General features: G+C 47.7%; 1 protein-coding gene across 3 annotated transcripts in view; it reads left to right on the top strand.

Moving 5' to 3' along the window:
* The window catches only part of LOC144598845 (succinate--CoA ligase [ADP-forming] subunit beta, mitochondrial-like), a 66,895-nt gene that overhangs the window by 35,174 nt on the left and 14,897 nt on the right, over window positions 1-16,824 (top strand). For all 3 annotated transcript variants that reach the window (XR_013547906.1, XM_078409346.1, XM_078409345.1), the window contains exon 8: window positions 8,722-8,864. Coding sequence is in view for 2 of the 3 variants with exons in the window: in XM_078409346.1 (XP_078265472.1) it covers window positions 8,722-8,864 (143 nt within the window). In the remaining variant the exon portion in view is untranslated. The remainder of the gene's footprint in view (window positions 1-8,721; window positions 8,865-16,824) is intronic.

Below are 16,824 nucleotides of genomic sequence, written 5' to 3'. Positions count from 1 at the left end.
ATTTACCCTGTACGTCCTATTTTGATTTGTCCTACCAAAATGCAGCACCTCACACTTATCAGCATTAAACTCCATCTGCCATCTTTCAGCCCACCCTTCCAAAAGGCCCAAATCTCTCTGTAGACTTTGAAACTCTACTTCATTATTAACTACACCACCTATCTTAGTATCATCTGCATATTTACTAATCCAATTTGCCACACCATCATCCAGATCATTAATGTAAATGATAAACAACAGTGGACCCAACACAGATCCTTGGGGTACTCCACTAGACACTGGCCTCCAACCTGACATACAATTGTCAACCATTACCCTCTGGTATCTCCCATTCAGCCATTGTTGAATCCATCTTGCAACCTCACTATTAATACCCAACGATTTAACCTTCTTAATCAACCTTCCATGTGGAACCTTGTCAAATGCCTTACTGAAGTCCATATAGACAACATCCACAGCCTTGCCCTTATCAATTTCCCTGGTAACCTCTTCAAAAAATTCAAGAAGATTAGTCAAACATGACCTTTCAGGCACAAATCCATGTTGACTGTTTCTAGTCAGGCCTTGTTTATCCAAATAATTATATATATTGTCCCTAAGTATCTTTTCCATTAATTTTCCCACCACAGACGTCAAACTAACAGGTCTATAATTGCTTTGGGGCTTTATGAAGACGAGAAGTTAGCCATAATATCGTAAGAATCTACCTTAGCTGGGGCGATTCAGCTTGAACCTACTCTTCAGGAGTTTTCAGCCAGAACTTGACTTCGTGAGCGACAAAGCGTAAGAGCTTAACTGACCTGCAGTGATTTATTGCAAAAGTTTTCTCAACCAGAGAATAGAACAAGAGCTATCCTCGGTGAGTGAAACATAAACCTGTCTCTGAGAGTGATTTGAAGTTAATTAGCTCGCAACGAGACCGAAGTTTTGTGTAGTGATTGAAACTAGAAGGGTTATTTGTCGCTAAACTTTGAAGCCAACGGAATCATTATCTGCGTTAATCACTACGGAGATTTTAAGCTTCGAAAGCCAGGTACATGATGTGTGATTCAACATGATTCAATTGAACCTTCTCAAGGATGAAATCTATGAAGCATTGAAATTGTTACCACTACCTGCAGATGAACTTGAAAGACAAGATAGATGGATGCAAGGGACGCTCTCAATAAGTTTGAACAGGAAGCTGATGCATGGACATACCAAGTTGGTCATAAGACCACACCCTCCAATGTCGAGAGCGCCTCATGCCAGAGTGGTGTGGACGTAGACTCCATCAGACCTGAAGATAGTGCTTCAAATGTCTCGAGCTCTAAAATGAGCATCAAATCTCATTCTTCATCTCGTGCATCTTCGACTCGCTCTGCTCGTAAGGAGGCTGAGGTCTAACTGGCTGTTCTTGCAAAGCAAGCTGCCTTCTTGGAACAGAAACATGAGATTGAGGCACAGGAATTGGCAATGGAAGAAGAGCGGAGGAAAGAAGAAGAACAGAAGAGAAGACAATTGGCAATAGAGGAAGAACAGAAGAGAAGACAATTGGCAATGGAAGAAGAGCGGAGGAGAATAGAGGAAGAATGGAAGAAGAAGAATGATCGATTGAGAAGAGAGAAAGAACGATTGGAACTAGAGACTGCAATTGCAACAACCAAGACAAAACTCGGTGTACTTGGGGCACTGAAATCAAGAAGCAGCTCAATAATATCTGATAGGAGGAGTTCTTATCTGGATAAAGGAGCTGCTCAAAGCCAATTATCAGCTAAACTAGAACCACCTGCAGCTGGATACTGGCCGAATCAGGAGCAACAGGTTGTTAGACTGAAACAAACAGCCATGAGACCATTTGCTAAAGCTAGCGAAACGGCACATCTAACTCAAAGGTGAGGAGAGCAGGGGCGTGCTCGCATTAAACCCCCTGAACATTATGATGGAGGCCGAGGTGATGTGTATGACCTATTGCAGAGACAAAATAAAATCATTGTTTTTCTGGCTAAACAAAATCTTTCTTCCACTCTACCACCAAGAGACATTCCTGTGTATGATGGTGATCCTTTGCAGTATCAACTTTTTATCAAGGCATTTGAAAGAGGAGTGGAAAGAAAGACTGATGATAACAGTGACCGTTATCATTTCCTGGTACAATATACCAAAGGACAAGCGAGAGACTAAAGGGCCTGTCCCACTTAGGCGATTTTAAGGCGACTGCCGGCGACTAGGCTGTCGCCGAACGTTCGCCGGGGTGTCGCAGGCATGATCGTGAGGAGTCTTCCAAAGATTGTAGTGGATCTTGGCACGTTGCCGAGAAATCAAACGGTTTGAAATCTCTCGGCGACAGCTGGCTTGTCGCCAGGCATCGTAGCTTATTGCGGTCGCTGTTGCATGCTGTCCCCAGGTTTGATAGGTTCTCAAGATGCATTTAGAAGCACATAATATTAAAATAAGTAAAGTCATTACAAAATACCATAAAATGCTTGTGTTTAACAAATTTATTTACCGTCAGGATATTTGACAGGTAGATTGGAGGCGACAGTTTGATGGTCAGATAAGCGTGGGAATTTTCGCGATGTTTTTGGTCTCAGCCATTATATTTAAAGTGGGCTCCAAACCCAGATTTTCAACCCAGAAACCAGATATGCATCTCCCTTACATTTTCAAAGAATGCCTACACACTTTTCACAAAAATCCACTGAACCACTTTTAAAATTAAATTTTTTGATACAGCTATAAGTAAACTGGAAGTAAATCCGGTTCATTCCTTGTTACAATGAAGCTTGGTTTTTAAGTAACCCATACAAGGTGTTATAGTTCAAAACTCTCAAGTACTTACCGACTTGTCAGTGATTTCAGCGAAAATTAGGACGCCGGAGAAGCATTGACAGCGTGGGAATTTCGCGATGTTTCAGAAGACGCTGTAATCTCGACCTGACGGCATTGTCGTGGTCATTGTCGTCGGGTAAAAGAAAAGTTTGCCGATCTGCTACGACTTTGACAGTCACCAGCAGTCGCCAAGAAAATCGCCTAAGCGGGACAGGCCCTTTAGTCCGCGGCTGTCAACACTTACCTTCGGCCCAGGGCTATCAGGAGGCAAGGAAACTGTTTAAAGAGCATTTTGGCAATGAGCAGAAGATTGCCACTGCTTATATAACCCGGGCATTGGCCTGCCCAGCTTTCAAGCCAGATGACGTGAAAGAATTACAAGCATTCTCACTATTCCTTAAAGGTTGTTACAATGCAATGGAACATCTCGACTATATGAAGGAAATGAACATCCCATATAATATGAAGACTATCCTTCTAAAACTGCCTTATAAGCTCAAAGACAAAGCTCAAAACTGCCTTATAAGCTCACTGCCTTATAAGCTCAGGTATATGAGATTCAAGGAAGAGCAAAACATCCACCTGGATTTCCTGACCTGGTTAACTTCATAGAGGTACAAGTGAAGATACTATCAGATCCACTTTATGGGAATATTGAGGAGTCTAAAACAGCAGCAACTGTTAAAGGCCCTACCTTCACTAAGCCAAGAGAAAGGCCTAAAGCGACTAAAAGCAGTTTTGCTATGAATACAGAACCTGTCGAACCACAGGCGCAAGAAAATCCGACAACAAAAGGAAAGAAAGCTGACGTACCTGCTGACGTACCTATTGCCAAGTAGCAGGACCCTTGTCTGTTCTGCAATAGAAGGTGTCACACGTTGGAGAAGTGTTGGCAGATCAAAAGGTTAGAGTATAAAGAAAGGATGGATTTCTTAAAGGATAAGAAAATCTGTTTTAGATGTTTAAAGATGGGTCATGTGAGCAGAAGCTGTGAGAATCGTTTGACTTGTGTTACATGCAAAGGAAATTGTCCTGGAATACTTCACATGGAACTAAAGGATAACGAAAAGCCACCAGTACAAACAGATCAGAAGGAAAAGGCAAGTGTGAGTGATGCTGCTTCTCCTTCTCCAATGTGTGGACATATCAGGGCCGGTAACGAAGTTTGGATTTTCTCCATCGTACCAGTGCAAGTAAAGAGCCACAATGGGAGTACATTGTTGCAAACATATGCATTTCTGGATCATGGAAGCTCGTCTACCTTCTGTACCGAAAGGCTGAAAATTTCAGGACCAAGGAGAAAGATTCTCCTGCGTACCATAAACCAAGCGAAGTCTGTAACTCGTCGTATTATTTCTGTTTTGGAAATATCTAGCCTGGACAAGGATGATTTTGTTCAACTATCTGATGTGTTTACCAATAAGACCATTCCTGTTTCACAGTCAAACATTCCCATACAAGACCATCTCCAATTTAAATTCCATTTGGAATATTTTGGAGGACCAAGAACCAAGAACCTGAAGCAATGGCCTTACTTGAAGGATGTCAAGATTTCTGAAATAGACTCTGGCATAGACCTACGCATCGGAGGTATTGAAACCTTGGGAGCTAGTCAACAGCCAAGGGGATGGATCATACGCCATGTAAACCCTGTTGGGATGGGTTATTTATGGTCCTCTAAAAAAAGACCACTACAACAGGGATAGAAATGGCTCTTCTGCTGCGGCTGTCAATTGAATATTCATTGCAAATCTGGAGGAGCTTCTGGTCAATAATACAATCATGACTTCAATGAAGGATCCGGCAAGGAAAAGGAAGAAATGTCCAAAGAAGCAAAGTTCTTGGACATTATGAATCATTCGGCAAGGATGACAGACGGACATAATTGTCTAGACTTACCTTTCAAGCAGGAGAATACCAGCATGCCGAACAACCATCGCATATCAGAGCAGCATACCCAGAGATTGAAATGCAAGTTTAACAAGAATGAGAAGTTTTGTAATGAATATACATCTTTCCTCACAGAAATGATTGATAATGGTTATGCTGAAAGAGTACCAAAGGACCAGCTGAATTGAAATTATGGAAAACTCTGGTACATCCCTCATCACGGTGTGTATCACTCAAAGAAAGGAACCATAAGGGTGGTCTTTGACTGTGCAGCAGTTTTTAAGGGTACATCATTTAACTGCCAACAGCTACAGGGTCCAGACCTGAATAATTCACTCATTGGAGTTCTCATCAGATTCAGACAAGAGCCGGTTGCTTTGATGGCGGATACTAAAGCAATGTTTCATCAGGTCAAGGTATCAGAAGAGCATATTGACTATCTGCGATTTATGTGGTGGCCCAATGGTGATGTGCAGCAAGATCTTATTGAATACTGGATGAAGGTGTATCTTTTCGGAGCCATGTCATCACCAAGTTGTGCAAACTTTGCATTGAGAAAGACTGCTGAGGATAAGGGAGCATACTTTTCGCAAGAGGTGATAAACACGGTAAAGAACAACTTCTACGTGAATGATTGTTTAAAATCTATGCCTTCGGAACAGGAACCAATTCAGATGGTAAAGGACCTGACTGAAATCTGCCAAAGCGGAGGATTTATGCTGTCAAAATGGATCAGTAACAGCCGTGCTGTATTGACATCCATTCCTCAAGCAAGCAGAACTAAAGAGGTCAAGGAGTTGGACTTGGACCAGGACAGTCTGCCGATGGAGAGAGAACTAGGATTGCGCTGGTGCGTTGGAACAGATATGTTTAAGTTCAAAATTGCTGCACAGGAACGACCGAGCAACAGACGTGGCATCCAGTCTGTAGTCGGCTCTATGTACGATCCTTTAGGATTTCTAGCACCATTTAATCTGCCTGCTAAGTTGATTATGCAGGAACTCCGCAAGGAGAAACTTGGTTGGGATGATGACATACCCCAAACTTTTTCTCAGCGATGGAAAGGATGGCTAACAGATCTCAACAAGATTGCGGAGTTTAAAGTGAAGTGCATGAAGCCCACAAACTTTGGTCAAATCAGATATGCACAGCTGCACCACTTCTCAGACTCCAGCGAAAGTGGCGACGGTACTGTTTCATATTTACAAGTGGAAAATGATAGCAAAGAGGTGCATATTGTATTTCTAATGGGAAAGGCCAGTGTGGCTCCATTAAAACAGATGATACTTCCCAGAATGGAGCTTACAGCTGCAGTTTTAGCTGCCAGAGTTGACACAATGTTGCAAAGAGAATTCCAGCTTCAACTGGACGAATCCGTCTTCTGGACCGATAGCACAACAGTGCTTCAGTACATCAAGAACGAAACCAAACACTTTCAAACGTTCGTAGTAAACACAATCTCTTTTGTAAGGGATGTTACTGATGTATCACAATGGAAATATGTTGGTACAAAGGAGAATCCTGCAGATGAGGCATCCAGAGGATTAACTGCAGACCGCTTTTTAAGCTGCGAAAGATGGACCAAAGGACCGGAATTTCTCTGTAAATCCAAAGGAATGGCCAAAACATCACTTGGAAGCCATAATTTCTGCTAAAGATCCAGAAATTAAGCAAGACATTATTATGAAAGTCATTGTCAAGGATCCATTGAATTTCACAAATTCTCTGATTACTTACTTTTCATCGTGGAGGAAATTGAAGATTACAATAGCTTGGTTTCTTACGAAAGAGAAAGGAAATTCAGGCTGCTGTGAGTAGCCTTGAAAAGGATCCTGACAAGCTGAAAGAAAGAGTTGAAAAGGAGATATGAGTTTTTAAAACAACACTCCACGGACAGTGTTTACGTCCAGAAGATCTTTTTCAGTCAGAAAACGCAATAATCTCTTTCAGTCAAAGACAAAGATTCGAGCCAGAACTATCAGCGCTTAAAGGTGGTAATACCTTCAAAGGAGGTAGTCATTTATACAAACTGGATCCACTGCTGAAGGATGGACTTCTGAGAATAGGAGGTTGTCTGAATAGGCTAGCGATGCCTGAAGAGACTAAACATCCTATTATTCTCATGAAGGACCTCCACATATCTACACTACTGTTACGATATATCCATGAACAGCTTGGTCATGGAGGTAGAAATCATATGCTGTCTCGTCTTCGTAAAAGGTACCGGATTATCAAGGCTAACTCCGCTGCAAGGAAAATTATAACGGATTGCGTTGTGTGTAAATGGCAGCGGGGAAGAGTTGGGGAGCAAAAGATGGCAGATTGGCCTCTGTTGAGAATTCAGCCAGATGAGCCTCCATTTACAGATGTAGGAATTGACTACTTTGGTCCCATAGAGGGTAAAAGAAGACGAAGTTTGGTTGAAAGGTATGGTATAATCTTCACCTACATAGTTAGCAGGGCAGTACATCTCGAGGTTGCACATACACTTGATGCAGACTCCTGCATCAATGCATTACAAAAATTCATTTGTCGACAAGGTCAAGTTTTGTCTTTAAGATCAGATATTGGCACAAATTTCATCGGAGCAGAAAGAGAAGGGAGAGAAGCAGTCAATAACTTCAAGCAAGACACAATCCGACAGGCTGTGCTTCAGCAAGGAATAAAATGGTATTTTAACCCTCCGGCAGGATCTCCTCACGGTGGTGTTTGGGAACGGCTGATCCGCATGGTTCGAAATGTGCTGCGTTCTGTTCTTAAGCAACAAGTCTTGGACAATGAAGGACTGCAAACTTTAATGTGTGAAGTTGAAGCAATTCTAAATGATCGACCCATTACCAAGAGTTCTGCTGATCCAAAGGACTTGGAAGCGCTTCCACCAAACCATCTTTAGTTGAAAAGCACGCCAATAATGCCTCCAGGACTATTTGTGAAGGAAGATTTGTACATCAGATGTAGATGGAGACAGATACAATATATGGCAGATCTTTTTTGGAATCAGTGAATACGAGAATATTTGCTTCTGATCCAAGAACGACAATGGTGGTCTAAGATGAAAAGAAGCTTCGCTACAGCTGACATTGTTCTGGTGGTCTATTCTACTGCACCACGTAGCTCCTGGCTAATGGGCACAATATTGGAGACCATACCAGATGCACAAGGTTTTGTGCGTACAGTTCGGCTCCAGACTAAGAGGAACATCTTGGAAAGACCGATAACCAAGATATGTCTGCTACTTGAAACTGATATCCGAGTACAGCAAAGACTGGTGCCTTGAAGATTGAAGAATCACTATATATATAATACGCCAATATATAGTGCATGCTTTTTGATTGGGTATGAAGTTTTTTATGGCCCCGTTTAATGTTTATTGGTAATTGTTGCGTTATATACTTAGAACAATTAGGGGCCGGTGTGTAGGAACCATTTTGCATTTATTCGTTATTTTTGCATATTATTATGTTCTTTGTATCCTGCTGTATTATCTTTGGACACCAAGAGGTTAATATTAAGGCAACGTATAAGACTGGGAGGACCCAGACGTGTGGCTAGGATTATGAGTATAGATTCTTCCAGCACCGACGTAATGTTTTAGTGTATCATCGAGGGCAGCTTAGACATAATCTTTGTTGCCATTTAATATATGAGAAGTGCCTGCTGGATAAAAGGTCTGGCAAGTCAGTATAGATCACGTAGGAACGATGATAACATATTAGATTCTTATCACGTTAATGACAAGAGATATGTCCATATGTTTTATTGTAACTTCAAATAAACGACTAACTAACTGAAATGTCATGAAGATCTCCGTTATTTGCGTCAAGAATGTTTCGCTCCTGTTCCTACGTCATACGGTTAGCTTTGGGGCTTTATAAGGAAGACGAGAAGTTAGCCGTAATAGTTTATTTTATTTCCATGACTGATGTCTTTTTTTTGGGAGGGTTTTTTGCAAGCTTTTTCTGTTGTTTAATTTGTCAAATGGGATAGTACGATATAATTGGTGGGTGTTATATTTTGCAGTGAATGGTGCAGGTCTGGCTATGGCCACAATGGATATCATCAAGCTTCACGGAGGTATGCCTGCCAACTTTCTGGATGTAGGTGGTGGAGCCACATCTCAGCAAGTGACAGAGGCGTTTAAACTAATTACTTCAAACAAAAATGTAAGTGGAGGTGACAATCACCCTTTATTAATCTCTTTTGTTAGTTGTTTGAATTTAGCCAGGAACATAATTGTTTTAAATACTTTCCTGTTCCATGGGGAACCAAGCATTTATTTCAGTCTGAAGAAGAGTCCAAACCTGAGACATCACCTATCCATGTTCTCCAGCGATGCTGCCTGACCTGCTGAGGTACTCCAGCACTTTGGGTCAGGAATTATTTCTGAAGTGCAGGTCTCTGAACAAGGTAACGTATCCAGGCTGTAAGTGCTCACAAAAGTAATGATGGAGTGTGAAACCTATTTGTAATATTTAACGTGCTCCTCTCTCCACTTCCACTTCTAAACTTGGCTGCAGTGTTGTTTTATTTCTCAACCAATTTTAGGGTAGCTTGCAAGAATGGTCCATCCAGTGGAATTCTTTTGATGTCTTGCAGCAACCCAACACAAATGCCAAGCTGTTATATTCTGATTGCTTTACTGCTGTATGTTAGAAATTTACTTAAAATATTTGCCAGGCTTTGAAATAATTAATTGAAAGGTAATTGATAAGCTATAAAACCAACTACAATTAAATGGGATTGGCGTTTCTTAATGGAAATCTTGGTTTTTATTGTTCAATGTATTTTGCTCCATTTTTTTACACAAAATGATTGACGATGTACGGTAATGATAGTTTTCTGTTATGCACAAACAGTTTGATAACTTTAGATTGGAAAATTGTGCATGTTCACTAATAGTTCAGAAGAATGAAGATGATATTCCTGCCAATTTTCTTCCTAATGCCCATGACTTACAGTGGAAAAGAGGTGGTTGTCACCTTTAGCACTTCAGTGTTCCAGTTTTGTCAGAACAATGTGGGTTAGATTATACATTTCACTTAATATAGAATAGTATCTCAAGCTTAATCACACATGTAACATTGGAGGATTGTCTGGGAAATGTAGCTAACCAGATGTTTAATAATCATTTTACACCAAAAGGATAAATTTGGCAGTGGTGTCCTTTTGCCCCGGGAAATGTTTGTGGTACATAGAGAAAGTGGTATGTACACAGAAGGTACAAGTGCATATTATCTGGAAAATGGCAAGAATGGTAGCTAATGATTGTTTTTAAAAAACGGTGTATAATGCACTTGCCTTCATCAGTCAGGGCATTGAGTTGCAGATGTACAAGATGTCTATGACTACATTTGCAGTACTGTAGTTCTGATTATCACACTATAGGAAGGATGTGATTAAGCAAGAGAGAGGAGAAAAGATTTGCAAGGATTTTGCTGGGACTGGGTGGCCTGAGTTATAAGAGAGACTGGATAGATCAGGCCTGTTTTACCTCAAGTGAAGGAGGCTGAGACCTTATCGAGATATAATCAAGAGGTGCGTAGATAAGGAGAGTGGTCACAGTGTTTTTTCTTACTAAGCGGAATCTACAACTACAGAGCATAGGTTTTAGATGATCTAAAGAGGCAAGCTGTTTCACAGAGAGTGATGGATATATTGAATGAACTGCCAGAAGAGGTGGTGATGACAGGTACAGTTACAATATTTAAAAGATATTTTGAACTGTTATTTGGATACGGTAGACTTGTTGGGGTGTAGGCAAATGAGATAGGTGTTTGTGGCCTTTTCGGTGGCGTTTCGGGTCGAGACCATTCTTCAGATTGAAGTCAGGGGGGGCGGGACAAAGAAAGGATATAGATGGAGACAGGAAGACAGTGGGAGAACTGGGAAAGGGAAGGGCAGGTGGGGGGTGGGGGGAAGGGGAGTGGGGGGAGGTGGGTAGTAGGGCTGGGGAGGGGGGAGGTGGGTAGTAGGGCTGGGGAGGGGGGAGTGGGAGTGAAGGGAGAGGGAATGGGGGGAGAGGGGGTGGGGGAGAGGAGAGGGGAGTGGGATGGGGAGGGGGCGGTGGCGGAGGGGATTGGGGAGGGGGGGGGCGGGTATTTGTGACCCCGTCACAAATTGCGGGGCAAATCTAGGACCACCTTACTCACCTTTGCACTGGGGACCCTTTCATCCAAGTTTAATTCAAATTGGTCTTATATGTTTAAAGTTAGAGCGATTTTAAAGTTTAGAAATTTGCTTATTAAACTGAAGCTTGCCAAGGTTCAGCGTGTGACCAATGAGGGAGGGGGCGGGACCTGCCAGAGTGACGGAAGTGGAGGCCAATGGGGGGAGGGGTAGAATTTTCTCATTCAAAAAATAGTTCAGCTTAAAGAGGAAAAAAAATATTTACTTCATTGTCCAGCTCTCGCTTGTGCTGTCGCTGTTGAACTCTTATAAGATTTTTTTTCTCATTTCTTTCGAACCAAAAAAACCATTAAAACAAACCCGAAAAAAGAACTTTTTCCATTTAAAAACAAAGCTGTTAAAAGACCCGTTTGTTTCGGAGAAACAAGGGGGAGGGGGGGCAATGGAGGGGGAGGTGGGAATGAGGGCAAGGTTGGGGTGGGGGGAGCGGAGGTGGGGGGAAAGGGGTGGGGGGAGTGGAGGTGGGGTAGTGGGGGGAGTAGGGGTGTGGGGATGGGGGGTAGTGGGGGTAGAGTGGAATTGGGGGAGGAGGGGGAATGGGGGTGGGACGGAGGGGTGTAGGGGTGGGGAGGGCCCCGGGGGACGCTCCCGTTGATCTAATACGTGAGCTGGCCGCCGGATCCCTAATGGGTCCACGCCTCCGCAGTTGGGGCCCGTTGATGTTGAAATGGGATGGGATGGGTGAGTGGGGGGGGGGGGGGTAGGGGGCGGGGTGAGTGGGGCGGAGGGGGAGTAGGGATGGTGGATGAGTGGAGGGGGAGGGGGGTGAGTGTGGGAGGGAAATGGGGAGTAGGAGTGGGGGGAGGGGAGGGAAAGGGGGGTGGGTGGGAGGGGAGTATGGGGGAGGGGGGAAGGGGAGGGAAAGGGGAGTGGGGGTGGGATGGAAGTGTGAGAGGGGGGACGGGGTGGGGGGATGTGAGGGGAGGGGAGTAGGGGTGGGAGTGGAGGTGAGGGGAGGGAAGGCGGGAGGGGGGGAGTAGGGGTGGGAGCGGAGTGGGGATGTGGGAGTGGAGGTGAGGGGAGGAAAGGCGAGAGAGGGGGAGGGGAGAGGGAGTGAGGGAGGGGAGGGTGCTAGACCTATGGGAGAGGTTTTGGGTCCACGGCTCGCTCTGGTTCCAGCATTGGCAGCACGGGGCGAGGTCAGTGGCACCCTCTCCCCTTCCCTGTCCCCCCTCACCTGCCTATGGCCCCAGGAGACACTCCCCGCCCGATAACGGGCCTCGTCAGTTGGTGAGGGTTGCCGGGTCCGCACGATCGTCAGTTGGGGGTGGTTTGCCCCAGGAGAGGCCCGCAGGAGAGATTTGAACCCAAAGGGTCCACTTGGTCTCGTCTCCATTAAACTTTCCCCCGCTCATTTTATAGCTATGCCCTTTAGTGTTGGACATTTCCACACTGGGGAAAAGGTTCTTCCTGCCTATCCAACCTCTCCCTGTAGCAGAAACCCTGTAATTCAGGCAGCGTTCTGGAAAACCTCCTCTGCACCTTCTCTAAAGCTTCTGCATCTTTCCCATAAGGGGACGACCAGAACTGCATGCAATAATCCAAATGCGGCCTAATCAAAGTTCTATAGAGTTGCATCATGACTTCCTGACTCTTGTATTGAATGCTCCCTAGCAACGAAGGCAAGCGTACCATAGGCTTTCTTTACCAACCTATTTACTGATGCTGCTACCTTTAGTAAGCTATGAACTTGGACTCCAAGATCCCTCTGCATGTCAATACTGTTAAAGGGCCTGCCATTAACTGTTTACTCTCTCCTTGCATTCAACCTCCCAAAGTGCAACACCACACTTGCTCAAGTTAGACTCCATTTGCCATTTTTTCCGCCCATTTCTGCTGTTGATCTATATCCCGCTGTTCTGACGAAATTCCTCACTGTCTGCAACTGCTCTGATTTTGGTGTCATCGGCATATTGACTCGCCAACCCATCTACATTTACGTCTAGGTCATTTATATATATATATATCACAAACAGCAGAGGGCCCAGCTCAGATCCATGTGGAACTCACAGACCTCCAGTTTGAATATCTACCTTCCACCACAACATTCTGTTTTGTATAAATAAGCCAGTTCTCAATTCACACAAATATGCACTGGCCCAAAGTGCCACATATATTACAGCACTGGACTGATCCCTTAAACCAACTAGCAATGGAACCTGTACTTATTGCAGATTCCCAGCACCCAGGCAAACGTCCTCACTGAACCGGGTTTGTTAACTCCATTCATTCCAGTGGAGATGAATGAGGGAGAAGGACTAAGTTTCACATAAAGTACAATTTGTTTGAGTTAATTCAATAATTTAAATCCATTGTTTTGTATTTTAACATTTATTTTTTTAACAATTTTTAAACCGTTGTGGCGGCGCCCGGGGGCTAGGCCACTCCCTTGGTCATTCCACTCGGCACTCAGTGGACGGGAGGGATTAGGTCACTTCCTGGGTCAGTTCCCTTGGGTCAGGTGGTCTGGGACTATAAAAGGTTTTGGGTGTGTCGACTCACGAGTTCTTGAGTGCGGTGTTTGGTGCCTTAGGAAATAAAGTATATTAACTACCCACCTGGCGTCTGGCCTGATTTCCGCGGTGACCGCACCCACTACACTGGTGACCCCGATTTTCCTTCGCAAGTCGCGATGGACCCGAACGCGCTACTACCCGACTCTTCCAGTCAGCCGTCGCTGGACCCTGCCGCCCGCGCCGCTCTCCACGCCGTGTCGGTGTGGCTGCCTCCATTGTGGACCGAGGACCCCGACTTCTGGTTTGACCAGGCCGAGGCACAGTTCGCCCTACGGGGCATAACTGCCGACGCCACTAAGTACTTTCATGTGGTCAGCGCCCTCGACCCGGCCACCGCGCGCCTGGTCCGACCCTTCCTCCGCGACCCCCCGGCGACCGATAAGTACGTGGCCCTTAAGGCCTTCCTCCGTCAGCAGTTCGGCCTCTGCGAGGCCGAGCGGGCAACCCGGATCCTCCGAATGCCGGGCCTGGGTGACCGCCGCCCGTCGGTACTACTGGCCGACATGCTGGCACTGCTGGGCGACTACGAGCCCGGTTTCCTCTTCAAACATGTTTACCTGATGCTGCTGCCGTCCGACCTCCGCCAGCAGCTCCTCCACGACCCGTTCACCAACATGCAGGCGTTGGGCAGGTGCGCCGATGAGCTCTTGATGGCCCGTCACCTGGCCCTCGACGCGTTGGAAGTCCATCCGACGGCCGACGACTACCCGCAGGTAGGAGCCTCGATCGCCCGTATCACTACCGCTCCCCGACAGCCTTCCCGACGGTATCCGGCTTCAGTAGCTCACACAGCCAGCGGCGCGTCTTTTTCGCACGGCCCGCCTGCAGTTCCCCCACCCGCCACCGGAGGTCGCTGGTGGTCGGACCCGGGGGCCGCGCGCAGCCTGCCGGCAGTTCCTCCATACGCCACCGGAGGTCGTTGGTGGTCGGATCGGCCCGCACAGCCGCCCGTTTTCACGGAAGCCAGCAGAGGGGGCTGGTGCTACTTCCATCGGCGGTGGGGCCCTTCGGCCCGTCAATGCCGGCAGCCCTGTTCGTTCCCGGGAAACGCAGAGGCCGGCCGTCAGTGATTGCTTCGGCGGCCGGTCAGATTCATCGTGTGTTTGCGTGGGACCGCCGCTCCAGGGCTCGTTTCCTTGTGGACACCGGGGCGGAGGTAAGTGTTGTTCCCCCTTCGCGTGCCGACCTCCGCAGTGGCAACCGCGGTCCCCTCCTCGCCGAAGCCAACGGAACTTCAATCCGATCATATGGGGTGCGCACGATCTCCCTCAACTTCGGGGCGAGCAGCTTCTCGTGGCCATTCGTGATCGCGGATGTGTCCCAGCCGCTGCTGGGTGCGGATTTCCTATGGGCACATTCCCTGTTCGTGGACGTTAAGCGGCAGCGTTTAGTGCACTCTGTCACTCTGCAGCCCATTTTCCTCCGCTTGGGTGACCCGGTCGTGCGTCCTGATGGGCCCCTGTCGTCCGTGGACGCCGCGTTCTCACGAATTCTGGCCGAATTCCCCGATATTCTGGACCCCCGGTTCCACTCCGCCGCCCCGAAGCATAGGGTGGTGCACCATATAACCACTACTGGCCCGCCCTTGTACGCCCGGGCGCGGCGTCTTCCACCGGACAAGCTCCATCTCGCTCGGGAGGAGTTCCGCGTTATGGAGCCACTGGGGATCGTGCGCCGCTCAGACAGCCCGTGGGCGTCCCCGCTCCATTTGATCCCCAAGGCAGACGGTGGTTGGCGTCCTTGCAGGGATTACCGCCGGCTTAACGGTGCCACAATTGCCGACAGGTATCCGGTCCCTCACATTCAGGATTTTAATGCACACCTGGCTGGCGCCACGGTATTTTCCAAGGTCGACCTGGTGCGTGGTTATAACCAGATTCCAGTCCACCCCGACGACGTTCCCAAGACGGCAATCGTGACGCCATTTGGCCTTTTCGAATTCATCCGCATGCCGTTCGGACTCAAGAACGCTGCGCAAGCCTTTCAGCGGCTTATGGACTGCGTGTGCCGTGGCCTGGAATTCGTGTTCGTGTACCTGGACGACATTTTGGTGGCGAGCCGCTCGAGACAGGAGTATTTTGCCCATCTCCGCCAGCTATGCCAACGCCTTAGCGATCATGGGCTGGCCATCAACATCACCAAATGCCGTTTCGGGGTGTCATCCATCGATTTCCTGGGCCACCACGTGACCCCGCACGGGGCGCTGCCGCTCCCGAACAAGGTGGACGCGGTGCGCCAGTTTCCACGCCCGACCACCGTGAGGGGCCTCCAGGAGTTTGTGGGAATGGTGGCCTTTTACCACCGATTTGTGCCGTCTGCAGCCTGGATCATGCGCCCGCTGTTCCACCTCATGGCGGGCAAGCGCAGGGAGGTCGAATGGACCGACGATGCGGTGGCGGCGTTACAACACGCCAAGGAAGCCCTGGCTGCGGCCACGATGCTCGTGCATCCACGGGCTGATGCACCAACCAGCCTGACGGTCGACGCTTCGGAAGTAGCGGTTGGGGCGGTGCTCGAACAGCACACGAATGGGTGTTGGAAGCCTCTCGGTTTTTATCAGTAGGCACCTCAGCGGCGCACAGCGGAACTACAGTGCTTTTGACCGTGAGCTCCTTGCCCTTTACCTTGCGGTATTTTCTCGAGGGGCGGACTTTCACCGCGTACACGGACCACAAGCCCCTCATCTTTGCGTTCGCCAAGGTTTCCGACCCGTGGTCAGCTCGCCAGCAGCGGCAGCTGGCTTTCATCTCGGAATACACTACCTCCATCCGTTTCATCGGGGGTAAAGACAACCGGGTGGCCGACGCCTTGTCTCGACCCGCGGTCCATGGCGTCCTGCAAGTGGCCGATGGCATCGACTACTCAGCCCTGGCGGCGGCCCAGTTGCCGATAATGAGATGTCCGCCTACCATACCGCCGTTTCGGGCTTCAGGTTGGAGGACGTTCCCTGTGGCACTGGGGGCGCGACGCTGCTTTGCGATGTGCCCACCGGGCAGCCACGCCCAATCGTGCCTGTTGCCTGGCGACGCCGGGTGTTCGAGGTGATCCACGCGCTGTCCCACCCTTCCATTCGGGCGACGACGACCCTTGTGGCTTCCCGTTTCGTTTGGCACGGGTTACGCAAGCAGGTTGGGCATTGGGCGCGCACCTGCATCCCGTGCCAAACTGCAAAAGTACAGCGGCATGTGCGTGCGCCGCTCCAGGAGTTCCCCGTCCCTCGCCACCGTTTTGACCACATCCATGTGGACATCGTGGGGCCGCTGCCGCCTTCTCGGGGTTTCACCTACCTCCTGACAATGGTGGACCATTTCACGCGGTGGCCGGAGGCAGTTCCACTGCTGGACACGTGTGCCTCTACTTGTGCCCGTGCCTTGGCGGCAAATTGGATTGCCAGGTTTGGGGTTCCGCTCGACATTACGTC

The sequence above is a fragment of the Rhinoraja longicauda genome, chromosome 12, assembly GCF_053455715.1.
Source record: "Rhinoraja longicauda isolate Sanriku21f chromosome 12, sRhiLon1.1, whole genome shotgun sequence".
Classification (NCBI taxonomy): domain Eukaryota; kingdom Metazoa; phylum Chordata; class Chondrichthyes; order Rajiformes; family Arhynchobatidae; genus Rhinoraja; species Rhinoraja longicauda.
The sequence above is the reverse complement of the archived record's forward strand: the minus strand, read 5'-3'. Positions and strand labels throughout refer to the sequence as shown.